At 39.4% G+C, this 14,024-nt stretch overlaps 1 protein-coding gene across 1 annotated transcript in view; it reads right to left on the bottom strand.

Annotated features, from left to right (window-relative positions):
• Window positions 1–3,276, bottom strand: part of LOC131886670 (cell adhesion molecule Dscam2-like) — a 38,149-nt gene extending 34,873 nt beyond the window's left edge. The window contains exons 1-3 of the mRNA XM_059235067.1: window positions 3,258–3,276; window positions 1,202–1,314; window positions 903–1,119 (exon numbers count right to left, since the gene is read on the bottom strand). Of these exons, the coding sequence (XP_059091050.1) occupies window positions 903–1,119; window positions 1,202–1,314; window positions 3,258–3,261 (334 nt within the window). The 5' untranslated portion in view covers window positions 3,262–3,276. The remainder of the gene's footprint in view (window positions 1–902; window positions 1,120–1,201; window positions 1,315–3,257) is intronic.
• Between the last annotated feature and the right edge of the window lie 10,748 nt (window positions 3,277–14,024).

Below are 14,024 nucleotides of genomic sequence, written 5' to 3'. Positions count from 1 at the left end.
GTTTTTTATCACGCCATTTGAATGCGTTAGCAATAAACGATATAGTGGTTCAAAAGCATTGTATAACATGTGGGAAAAGGAGTGAGCTTGGGGATCCTCCTTGCACCTTTATTTGGAAATGCCGGTTTATTTTTCATTCAAGCTACTGAACCCTTTTTTATCAAGCCTTATGGTTTAGTGATTGAAGTTTATTCCAACGATTTTATGATCTTCTATTTTCAACCACGTTATGAGTCATTTCAAGTTCCCTTGGAACCTATCACCTTCCTGACAAAGGATTGCCAGAACAAAAATCCACCATAATAGCTTAAAATATCATCTAGAATGCTCTGAGATTCGGAGCCTCTTTATCTGTGGAAAAAACGCTTTTGTGTGTAACTTTTCGACATATAGTAGCCCTACGTGTATCTCTCTGTCGTATCCTAAACATAAATTATTCTTGATCATCATAATTGTCTGTCTCATTCCATTGTGGCGGCTTTGAAGGCATCGTATCAATTTCCCAATGAAGTAAACGGAGAGATTGGGAAGCAATCCAACCAAGGCCTTCCATAAGAAAACTTCTCAATTTGATTATCCATTCTGTGATACATGTGCACAGAGCAGTGGTGGTCCTCCAACAACTAGATAATAAAACCAAATAAAGCTCAAGGACAGGCGTCTCCATAATCCAGGCAGGCCTATGGATGAAAGCTGAAAGCTCAAATACTCGGAAGAGAAAAAAACCCACTCCGAAAGATTTGGAAGGCCACTTCAAAGCTGGAGCATCAATTACACTTAATCCAATCATCAGACCCTTCATCATCGTAGTAATTTCGGCAAAATCCCGAGCACCACCTCCAAACATCCCAACATATGCTTATAGGAGCAACTCCAGTAGCAGATATTGAACCCATCCTTACCCGCACGGACGTTGACGGGTGCACTAACAATGGTTCCAACATTAGAACTTGTGGCAGCGCATTGAAAGCGTTGAGCGTGGATTTGGGATGAGTAGCGTTCCGCGGAAAATGGGTGGAACGTCAAAGTTGTGTTGTCTTCGGAAAGAGACAATAACGCACTGGCTAATTGAGCCGAAGTCAAAGCGGAACCAGAGGGTAGAACACGCCATTCCAAGGTCTGTAAGGAAAGGAGGCGATATGACATTCACACAATCCGTAACAAGGAGCAGAATGAAATCTAAGGAATATAGGTGAATTACCGGATCAGGATCGCCCACAGCCACACATCGAATGGAAATCCCTGTGGATTTGGAAAATCGGACGTCTTGACTGGGCTCTTCAATGAAGTGAAGTTTGGGTACCGCGTTGACACCTGCAGAGAATGTTAGTCATTACATATTACTTGTATTGATCTTATGTAATATGAGCTAACTAAGAGTCTGAATTGGCTTATGGTTAGCATTTTTGACCTGAGCTATTCTTGGTTTTGTTTTCTGGCGGAAAGGAAAGGACAGCAAAAGTCGCTTAAAGCCTTCACACCCACCACCTCCGTGAGCAAGTGTATCTCTGACTCTTTCCCTCCTTTCCTCAAAACTGAATTTTTATTTCTTGCCTTACTGTTCAGCTTAGGCTGATTTGCACCAACGATAAGTTCATTTCACTGGTAGTCCCGGGTTTTGCTCCTTTTGCCAAGTTCGATATCTGTTTCCAAGAGTGTCATTTCACTTGCTCTCCCAATTCAATTTGTATGGCAAAGAGAAAATGGTTCAAAAAGCAAACCAAGCCGGGCAATTCGGCTCTTTCTGTGGTTTCAACTTGATAAAGTAGAGAGAGAATCCTGCAAATTCATAATCTAAGCCGAACCTTAAAAAGTAAGCGTTATCACAATCTCCCAACGTCTAAGTTTGTTCCGAAGCAACATCCTTTCGGTTTTTCACTTGGTTTTTGGTTGTGGTTGAATTTGAGTTCATCGGGTTGAGCTCAGTGAAGTACCACCACCCATTTCAGTGGTTCCACTACGTCCCTGTCATCTCTTGAGCTAACAACTTGACAAATATTGTAATTCACTAAGTGCACCCACCATCCTTGTCTTTGAGGACTGTGCTGTTCTTGCTCTTCTTCTTCGTGAAAAAAATGAAGTTCTTGGCCAATGGGGGAGAAACGCTTTTTATTTGTCGCTCATTTATCCCAAATGTGGTGCCGTCCTTTGTTGCCTGGCTCCAAAAGGTAGCTCCAAAACGTCGAAAAATATAGCCCTGGATTCTATTATTTTGCGATCAAATGCTATTTGAATGCCAATTTGCACTTGGTGGGCAAAGAAAGTTTGAATAATTGTGATGGATCAAGTTTAAAAAGCCCCTACTTTATAAGACCCACAGTTTTGTGGCGGCGAAAACTTGGAAAAGATTAGACCCTTTGTTGTCAAAAGAATATGTCGCCATTTTGTTGCAAGATGATGCCATCTTGTCTTGCTTGACAAACCGAAATGTTTCACGGACGTAATCAAAGTTAGTCCCAAATCAATTAGTGCTTTGTAAAAGTGGCCACAATACCATTTAACGCCACTTGAGGTAAGTTAGCACCATGACGTTGCAAGCCAATAGCAATAAAGAGACTTCACCAATTAACGAACCCCTTCTCACGATATTTTCTTGTTGGTTGTCCAATCTGTCAGTTTGCAAAAATAATCAGCCATCATGAAGACTCACTCGTCAAGCGTCCCTCCGTCCGTCTGACTTTAATCTTGACACAGATTTACAGGTGCAATGACTTTAATTGCCCCTCACAGCTTTGTCCGGGCAAACCAACCTACCCACGGACGAGCTCACCATTGCTTTAGTTGGCTGACTGGCTCGCTAACTGGCGGACTGGAACTAGAAGGACCAGAAGTATTGTGGACTAATCGTAAAATTTGCTAATCCTCCCTCTTTGATCCACGTCCTCAGAGGACCCTTCTGCGGCCGCGCCTAACGAAAAGTACTTAGGAGAACACTTCTGTCTAAGAGTTCCACGTGCTGCTCTGCCATATCCTATATACTCTATAAACGTATAGGGTACGATAGTACTAGTACATTTGGGCAGGGGGGAAAAGCCGTCCAAGTCCGTCCATCTTCCAGAGTATGCACACTTGGCCATTGTAGAGAAACTCGCTCAAGGGATTAGTCTTGGAAAGTGCAATAAAAATGAGAAGCTATGTCATTTCAGCCACTTCCCAACGTTATATGAGGGATATGAATACCCTTCTCCGCTTTTTTCTAGTTTCCACCCATGTTGATACGAATTTGTCCAATCAGTGATGAGAAGAAACAAACTCACCCATTGGGATCACAACGACCGGGGCCACGAAAAAAGCCAGAAACAAGATCATGAAATTGGACTTCCATCCTTTGGCCACGAGTGAAATGCGTCCCGGGTGGACCCACTCCAACCCCAAGTAACTTTCCCTCTTTGGAATGGAAATGGACCCATGTTTTATTCTTGACACCTCGGTCTTGGCCCTGGGCCCATTCCAATAGGGTCCTCGCTTTGGATCGTCTCTACCAGACACCACCATTTCTTCTGGACTTTTACTTCTTGAACAACGCGTAGTCTTGAGATGTGAACCTTTACCTTCCCGCCAAACCATTATTGTAATGTGCAGGAATGAAACCTTGGCCAAGCACCGAGGTAAACGCAACCAGGAAAAGAAAGGATCGCCCCTGAAAATTCCTATCCTCGTCCTCGGTGTTATGTGTACTCCTCGACTTCGCTTTCACACTCAATTAGGTAGATTGCCTCCGATTTGAACGAGCATATCTCATATGACTATTCCTCGACGAAGGCTACCAGACCTTGTGTGTGGCTCCGCGGTGACTTTTCATTGGCTTGCTTTGTGAGTTGGTCGTGTTTTCTTGGGTGGGTGGGTGGTTGAGTGAGTGAGTGGATGGGTAAGTAGGTTGGCAGTTTCGATTCGGGGGTTTCGTCAAAATGTAAAAAGTTGCAGATTTTGACAAGGCCAGCTAAAAAAGTCCAAGTCTTGGCCGTATGCAAGCTGTCAAGGCCAGAGGAAGTCCATTTTATGGTGGTCAATTCGGTAGTTTTGTTATGGCTTTGACACTGATAAATCTTGTCCTTTCGCATGAAAACACATGCTCAGACCTCTTTTTCCCTCATGTTGTCGGCTAAAGGGACAAGTGAGAGAAAGCGTCGCTTCTCGTGCACAATTGGTCGAATCAACTTGTCATGAATTGTCGGTTGACTCAAGTCTGACCACAATATCTCTTGGTTCTCCATTCGTAGCAGTCCGGGGACAGAGAATAATCGTCCCGCTTCTTCGTCTTTTCCGTCTTCTCCGTCTTCTTTTCGTCGTCGTAATTCTGACCAGTTCAAGCGTTGCGGGTTTCTAGTCTTAGAATCGGATAGTTGGCAAGCAAAACTTCGAAGAAGATACCCACATGGTTTGCGAGGTGCACATAAGAAATTGGACCACTGCGTCTGCTTGCATTGCTAGTTAATGTACCACTACCAGCACCACTACCAGCACCACTGGGACAAGTAGCAGTGCTCTTACTGCCAACATCATCATCATCCCAACCACTGAGACTATTGTCGGACACAACCTATTCCAGCGGTTCTGCAACCGTAGATAGTGAAGGGAAAAAAACTTGTCGGAAGTTTGGTGGTGAACTTTTTCCGAGTTGCCACACTTAAAGACACTTAGTTGATGGTTCCTTCATCGCTTTGTTTCCCTTGACGATTCCACAACACTTCAGACACTTTCTTGGCGTGTGGCTCTTCTTTCTCGTTAAGACGAGCATGAAATCGGTCTCTCCGTTCTACGTCAAGTTCATTTGAATCACTTGTTTGGCCCTCCACAGGCCATCACACAAACCAAAGAACAGGCTCTTTGGCCGCCCAAACCACGACCTACGTAAGTCTATTGGGTTAGTCCCAAAACAACGGTAGCTTGACCATACGATCTTTTCTGCTTGTTTGAGAGCGTAACCAAAGCAATGTTGTCACACTCGAGGCTGCTGTTTAACTACTGACTACTTTTCGTTCTCTTGAGTTCCGTTATCTCGTTCGCTATTTCTTATTCAGCTTTTCCCTTATTCTCATGGGGCGCCTGAAGTTGTTGGTTGAACTTGGTCCTTGGGAACGGCGAATGGCTTCACAAAAGGCTGTTGAGTAAATTTCCACGAGCTGATACGAGGGAGAGGGGAGGAGGGGGGGAGAGGGGGCAGTCTTTGCCAAAAGTAAGCAGGATTACTTCCTCGAGATCGCCCATGCTGTTACTCAGTCGAAAGAAAGCCATAGATTATTCCTGAAGATGAGGCACAATTGCAGATAATGGTTCATTTACGGCCGGCACACAGATGGAAAAGGTAGTGTGTTTGTCACGTTCCGTTGTTCCCCGGTACTACATGTAGCGAAGAGTTTGACAGATCATTGTCGCAGTTTATGAGCTAGCTTTGGTAGTTTGCGCACAATAGAGGGAGGCTCTGGTCAGTAATGTAAAGGGTCCATTTCTTTTCCCTTGCCTCCAGCATTTGTGCTTTTGTCCTCTCCTGTATACTCGTAGACTCGTTATGGACTTCCTTTTCTACTGTAGATAGGGTGGCAAAAAGTAAGGAGATCATCATTCCATACCACCAAGCACCATTATATGATTGCCTAAATAGCTTGGGAGACCTTACCTCTAATATAGTGTAGTGCGGCATGCTTGCTGTAAGGCCGGTTGCTTTTGTTTTCGAAAGGAAGGGATTGCTACCAATTACTGGGCGGATATGGTTTTCAATTTTCAACTGCGTCCCCCAATGAGCGGGCGATAGGTATTTATCAGAGCCAGCCATTCCAAGTGGCGAGCTCGGTCAGCATATGTGCGTGATCAAGCCATTCAGAGACTGCCATTTCCGAGAAACTGGACCAAGAGGACACTTTAAAGGGACGAATTAAAGCGAGGCTTTACGTCAACGTCGCGGGACTTGGCAGATCAAACACGATTTGAGGTCATGAGACCCCAGTAGCTCGAGAGAGTTAGTCGGCCAAGTAGCGGTGGATCCAAAAGCCAACCAACCAACCACTCTGACAAAGTCATATGAACAAGGAGGGATTTTCAGAAACAGAATGTCAACGCAAGTGATTGTTTTTGTTCCGTCTTGAGATTACCTCTTGAACGGGTCGATCTGTCTCGTAGAATTGTTCCATGGATCCAATCCAAATGCTTTTTTACCCTCTTGGCTAGCTGTCATAGCCATACTTGCTTCGTGAAGTGCCGTTTCGTTCGACACGTCTTTTTTGCTGTCACATGGGCTTACCAGGTAGTGATCCAGCTCATTTCGAGTACTTATTGTCTTTAGAGAGAAGCGTCGTTGTATGTATGTAGAATGCATACATTTCAATTCTTTCAAACATCTCTCTTTTCGATTTCCTCTTCCTTGATTCCATGGTGGGTAATGGCAGCGGTACACAAATCGTTTGTCAGACTCGTATATTCCGTTCCCTGAGTGTTTGAATGGACCAAGAAGACTCCGGAACCCTCCTAATTCTTGGAAGTACATATTTCACAATGGGTGATGCATAATAGACAGTAGTGTGTACTAACGATAGGCAGACGTTCTCATCATATTTTGTCATTTCGATCTAATGATGGCATCTCTGCCACTGACTTGGGTGTCCCATGTAAGCTGAGTGGTATTGATTATGAGTTGGGAAACATGTCATCTTCTTATTGCTTCTCTGGATATACAATACTGTCCATGTTCGAAGTTGAGTTGGAAGATCCGCTGATGATAACGATCATGGAGCACACTGCAAGAGCGAGAGTGTCCAGAATAATCGAACAGAACAGTCTATCTCGTTGACCAAGAAGGTCAAGAGTAGGGGAACGACTTTTTCGCGCCATTATTTCCCCTCTGGAACTTGTCCACAGCAATGCACTCGAAAGACGACTAATGATATGTTCCCCAAGGACACTTTTATGACATATTAATGGATTCCTTTTTTGGCACGCGGGAAATGAAGATATGGACGATTGTGCCTGCGTGTGTTTGTTTGAAGACATCAATTGATCTCCTAAGGTTCTCAGAAAACATCAGTTTTCTTCGTAATTTTTGTTCGCTAGTTAGAACTTGCTCTTAGTGCGATTAAACATTGAACCAATAATTTGCGTCAGGCTTTTGGAATTAAATGCCTATCGGTTTAACATAATTAAAATGCTTTGTTGCTTAATCTACATCGAGGGTTCAGACAACTGCTTTCACGTCCAATTTTCATTTTCATTCGTTCCTGAGAAGTTAACCAAATATACTGATTATGCATTGTCTTGGAAGAGTAAGACAATGAGTTCAGCGCCTTACGTGCTTTCTATCTTTAATCAAATGCATTTTAGCAAAAAGTCTAGTTTGTAAAGGTCAGTTACATGGGCTAAGTTACTCTTCAGGCATTCTTGAAAATAATCTGACTATTTCAAAAATATTTTTTTGAGCTCCTTAAGAGGTATTTACCTAACTTCTTTGAAACTATAGGTTGTCTGAGTGAAACGGATGCTACTGGCAACTTTAATTATTGCATTCCCATAAATGTTAAAGTAAAGTAAAGAACCTGCTTATCCCATTTCATTGACGTGAAATGGCTTTATTTGAGTGGGTTTTTTTATAACATGAATTCTTCCATGTTATTTTACATAGTATGACTTACACGCCTGAAGCCTGTTTGCAATAACACTGTTGCACTTTTTGAGCTCAATGCTAATTGTTGTTAAAATTTGAATGAGAAGCCTTGGACATTGTTACATTTCATGTTGCTGCCAAGAACCCCAAAACAAGAGAGCAGAGAGCAGTCAAATCTATAGATGAGTTTTGGAATCATTCTCTCTTGTTTTTAGGTTCATGGCTGCGAAATGTTTGCACTTAACCAATAATGTAAAAAAGCTATGCTGAAGACTCCTTTCTTGTTTAGCGTCAACTGGCCTTAACTGGGGTAACTTTTGCAATAGTAGTTTTGAAAAATCCTAAATATCTATTGTAATCCATATTGAAGGCCATGCAAGCCATCCTGCATACATAACAATAAAAGGATTAGCCTTCTACAATGAGTTTACGGAGATGGAAACTATTCAAAATAACCATTGGCCGATGTTGGCAGCGAAGCCGTTTACAGTACATAATTCTAAAAATCCTAATTCTAAAGTTCTGCCACGGTGTTCAACAGACTAATGAAGACGATTCTTGAAATCAGTAAATCAAGAAGTTCAGTTTCTGTTTTGTAAAAAAGTCAGTTGTAGATCAAAAAGGTATAAAATGACACTGAAAACACACTTAATGGCACATCAGACCAAAAGTGCAGAATATCGAAATCATCAAATATGTTAGATGTACCATCAGTAGTAATTTCATGGACATATTTAAAGCGACTACTTAGCTATTGCAAGTTGAATGTTCCACTTTTTGTCAAAATTGGCAACCAAAATCGATGACGACCACTTGCCACAAATTAATTGACATGTTAAGTACATTTTTGATTTCAGATACTCAGATGAATTATTTTTGTTACATTGTGTGATGCTATATCAACTTGAAATAAAACATTGGGTAACAAAAAAACATTTTAAATTCATATATTGGTTTCCCATTTTAAAATCCCATTTTAAGGAAACGCTAATGATCACGCTTCTTATTTAATAACCTAACCGCTAAATAGAATACCGCATTTTTCTTAACATACAATAATGCAGTACTTTTAGAAGGAATTCTGAATTTCTTTTCCAAAACATGTTTGAAAGGATAAAACAACTCAAATGAAAATGTGAAGTTGTAAAAGTATAGTACATGTTATTTGGTTATTGCCAAGGTACTTTTAGCTAAGGCATTTGTCGCCTAGTTTTGACAAAAACTGGAACATTCAACTTGAAATAGCTAAGTAGTCGCTTTAAATATGTCAGTGAAATTTCTACTGATGGTGCAACTAACATATTTGATGATTATGATATTCTGCACTTTGGTCTGACGTGCCATTAAGTGTGTTTTTAGTGTCATTCTATAATTTTTTTGATCTACAATTGACTTTGTTCACAGAACAGAAATTGACCTTCTTGATTTATTGATTTTGAGAACCGTCTTTAATAGTCTGGAGAGCATAGTTGAAAGTTATTTAACAACATTCTAAGCACCGTGCTGCCGTACCAATTGCTCTGTGGGGATCAAATTAATGATAACGGGAGGCAGCGACCAGGGCTACCAATTTATATATTCAATGGCCTATGACATTACGGGTACGTGGAATGGGCGAAATCTCCGAAACCCGTTCGTCAGCCTCAAAAAGAAACCCTGATTTTTCTTCCGTCAAACCAGGGTTGCAGTGGTACTCAAACCTATGTGCTTATGTTGAGATGGACTAGGCGGATGCTTCACTTTCCATGTTTTCTGGCAACCTTGAATTTGAAGTTTGATTTGATCCCATCTCTAGTTTGAAGTAGAGGGCTTGTACGCTAGTTTGAAGGCTGTTGTGGTCGCAAAACAAATGCTGATGGGATGCGCCACACATTTTGAATCCTGAAAGCACCTGATGGAAGGCTTTTTTAAACATGTTTTAACTAGTGATGGCATCGAACAAATTTTCAAAATCAGGATTGCCAGAAAGCTAGGAAATTCAAAGCACCACCCTGTCCATCATAGGGTAAAAAGTTAGTTTTGACCAAAAAAGCAACCCTGGTTTGATCGAAGAAAAATCAGGGTTACTTTTTGTGACTAACGAACTGGTTTCCCATGTTGCGCTAGTGATGCCATATGCCACTGAAAATGTAAATTGGTAGCCCTAGTCGCAACCTCCCATGATTATTTATTTCATCCCGTCAGTAGTTTAACGGGGAAAATGGGAAGGGAAAATATGTGTGCCATGTTTGAGGTGGCAAAAAGCATGTGCTTACCACTCAAATCACCAAGTGTGAGTTTAAAAAGCATTGTTTTGAAATATTTAAAATTAAGAATGGAAGAAGAACGAAAGAAGTAAAGAAGGAAAATGGGAAAAAATAAGAACTTGAAAACAGCAATGTCAAGTCGAAAAACGTCACTTCAAAAGGATAAGAGGGGAAGCGCTTTAAAGGATACTTAATATCTGTTAACGAGTAGAAGCGTTACATTTTAAAAGACTTGCCGATGTATTTGTAGATACAGTACTAAGAAATAGAGGTAATTGTTGATAAGATTGTAGAACAAATGGAAAAATGCTTTTTCTGCTTGTTTTAATGTGAGTTGCTAAATTTTAATTTGATCGCTTCTATTTCCTCCTTTAGGAAGGGTTGAAAGATGAACGTCAATAGGAGTGTAGCTTCTGTCAAGTTTATCGTTTTATTTTAACAAAAAAAATGCTTTTTGTCATGTTTAGGTTATTGCTCAAATATTTAAAAGAACCTTATGGTCAATACATTGCGCATAAAAATGTACAACATGAAGTGTGCACGAATAAAAGAAAACTAGCTGAAAATGCGGATTTTAGACTAGCATGATAGACATTATGATTACAATTGCTTTGCCAAAGATAAGTTATTATTACTATTAATAGGAGTTAGCCGAATTTAAGTCTCTTAGATCCATGGCAGATTTGTCCCACCATTGCCGAAAAGAAGGACTCCCATCACAAGCAAGAAAGAGGACCAGAATCCACATATACGTCAAAAACTACAAATGGGTGTTAAGACAATTTTGTTTTTGCAAACTTTTTACTTGGTGCTGTAAACAAGTATGACTTTTTTTTCATGCCCAAGAAACGTGCTGGCCAGAAAGGAGGCTGATTTGATTTGTGACTGTACAATTGGCAGTCCTCCTAGACTATCCAACGAAGGCATAATTTAACCAATGAGTTAATTAATCACCAGGTTTCTAAACGTAGTTATTGCTTTTTGACAAGCTACATCATGCGTATAGAATTTTTGCTCTTTCAAGCGAGCTTATATTGAGCAAAATAGAAACTTAAAGAAGAGTCTGTAAATGATTTTTGATTAGGAAAAGTTATTAAAATACCTTTTTTCATTTAGTCGTGGTAACTTCCAATCACAAGATGTATTTGGTTTAGCAGATACTTCATTGAACACAACAAGTTGCTTTTGGTTGTTGGTAAACGAATTAAAAATGCTTCATTTTTCGTCCACGAAGAAAAGACATCCCATTCTTGAGCCTAGTAAGGACTTTAATCAGTTTTCCATGGAATTTCCACGCACAATTTATCATGTGCTAAATGAACTCTTGCTTCCCGATAAAGTACTCGTTGAGGAGGCAACGCAAAACTCGAACGTCTTCTGGCGAGGTTTCAAAAAGCTTTCCTCTCCAACAGTCTTGACGGACTACATGTCTTGTACAACCACTTTAACTCGGACTATGCTTCCAAAGCCAAATCTCTATGGAACTTAATGGATGTCAAGAAACGAGATCAACCAATGTACCAATTCGAAAGATCAGTTTGTTCGGGCTCTCCCACTATGATGAGCTATACTAGTCAGTATATATATAGCAAAAACAAAAGCCCTCATAAACAAAAAAATAAATATCGATTAACATGACTTAGTTGGAAAAAAAGGATCAATTGTCACCCCTCATTTTAGTTAAGTGCAAAAACTCAGTACAAGCACTGTACATGTTAAACACTCTGGACCTTACATTTCCACTTGAGAAAAAAATCAGGGAAAATGCGAAAAAGAAAGGTTGATAAGTTTTTGCCACTCATGCATAGTTTAAAAGGCATTTTTGACAAACACTGCAACATGTTTAAATGCAATAAAAATGCTTTCAATTGAGAAAAGTTGCTAAAATTGACTGAACTTGAAGACGAAAAATATCTTTGAATGTTTGAGTTTATTCCCCTTTCTGACTAATAGAGATGGGGCGATGGGTAATAATTTTTCAAAAAATCTGTACATAAATTACACAAAAAGTCTTAAAGTACGTGAAAAAAAATACAGAAATATTCCTTTGAAAAATTAGGTGTTTATAGTTTTTTCTAATATGTCTCACAAAATCTTATAACCACCTAATATTGCACATAAATTGTAGTTCTCGCAAAATTTAAAAACGCAATCTTGAAGCATCTCTCAGAAAAAAGCATTTACCAGTGCCAAACAAAAACCTGCGAAATGATTTTAAACCTTTTGATATTTTCAAAAAATAATTTCGCAGTTCTATTAAAAACTCAAAAAACAAACACTAGAATCTGTCAATTTTATAGAATACTATTTTGAAACCCTATTTTTACGTTTAACCAGATGGGGCCTTCTTTGAAACTTTTTGAATGTGTTGGAAAAATCTCTGTCAATTCGAAATAGATAATGAATCCATGCTATTGCTTAACGGAGTCTCACCAGTTGCTGTTTGAATTTTCTGAATGTTTGTCCTTGAAGAGCCCTGTCAACAAACCAGTTTTTTGGTGATTTGAGTGAATCTGTCTGAGAAGACTCAAAATATGCAGGAAAAATTGCAAAGTGACAGAATATGCAAAAAATGTGCAACTTTGCCAAGGATTACATTAAATATGTAAAATAAGTGGGTGCCATTTTCCCCCCCTCTCTATCCATGTCGGTTTAGAATCCTTCCAAGACCTCAAGGCTGAAAGTCCATTGTCATCCATAATAACAACAACTATGAAGAGATTCTTTACAATTATCAAGTTTTTAGTTTATTTGATTTGGTTGGTAGGAAATCTTCCATTGGTTTGTGTATGTTGGATCTAATTTCCCAACTCTCTGCATTTCCATAACTTACGTTCAGGGCATTAGTCGTTCCTCAATAAAAGGAATGAATTACAGTTACAATTACTTTGGTCAAATATAGCTATTCGTTACACAACCGTTTCTTGAAAAGAAATATAATGGCGTTACTCGTTACTTTTCCCAAAATTTAGATGACCAATATTTTATGGTTTGTGCCCCATCAAGGCCATACTACTCTGAGGAAACTACATTTTTTGTACGAGTCTAGTGGTGAGTATCTTATTACACAAATAATAGTCGTCAAAACATGTGAACGCGTAATCGTTAGTTATTTTCCTGAAATTTATACTACAAATATTTCAGGGGTTTTGTCCCGTAAAGGCTTCACTAAATCAATGTGCTTTTTATGTTGTTTCGAACAGTCCTAAAATTTGAAGCTTTACTGTTACACTAATTAGCATTGATAATGACGCGTGACATCATCATTCAATATTTGATGCATTTCAATGTTTTTAGGAGGCAAGATTTTTTTGTACCTCTTGGACCGGGAAATTTGACCTGTATGCCTGTCTATTGCATTTTTCATTCTTATCTCAACTACTTGTACAACTTTTAAATAATCTTCGTCTACCCGCTATGGTTTTTTTCCTTAGCACTTTATTATCCCGATTCTTGGCTATGTTTTTTGGCACATAAAAATTCGTTCATTTCCAAAGTTCGAATTACTTTATGGCAACAGTTTCAATCTGATGGGGATAACATGCTTAATGACTTATTCAAATTTTAACTTTGGGAGACGAAGGATAGATTTTAAAAGTCAAAATGAACAAATACTCTAGACATTCGTTTTATAGTATAATGCATAGTTGTATTGGTTCAGGTATCAAAAATTAGGTTGGGTATAGTATCGAGTTTGCACTTGTGAACAATTAACCCCCAAGCTGATTTGTTGATTTATTTATTTGATTTTTTCTTTGGTTTTTAAAGGTGCCTTCATAATCGTTTCAAAAATCATTATTATCGATAGCATACAAAGAAATATTTCAGATATTTTCCAAATATTTAGCCTTGCCCTAAATAAATACTTACCGAGTATTAATCCTTTTCCCCTTAGTCTGGACTAATGGTTGTTGATTGCTTGCAACAGAGACACAAAATATCATGATTTTTTCTCTTTTGGATTGCCGTTTATTTCAAGTACTAAAGGGGGGGAAATCAAACTAGTATGGAAAAGATGGTTGGAAAACATTATTAGAAAATACTCAGCCTAATAAAGCTTCTTTGTCAGAGATGGTTTTAGTAACCGGTTTTCTTCCCAATCGCTCGGTTCAGCTCCTTCGCACATCCGAACCGTCAAACTTCTGGAAATTCTACTCGACGTGGATACAACGTATTCTGTCGGAGCC

This window comes from Tigriopus californicus, chromosome 9 (assembly GCF_007210705.1).
Source record: "Tigriopus californicus strain San Diego chromosome 9, Tcal_SD_v2.1, whole genome shotgun sequence".
Lineage (NCBI taxonomy): Eukaryota > Metazoa > Arthropoda > Copepoda > Harpacticoida > Harpacticidae > Tigriopus > Tigriopus californicus.
The sequence above is the reverse complement of the archived record's forward strand: the minus strand, read 5'-3'. Positions and strand labels throughout refer to the sequence as shown.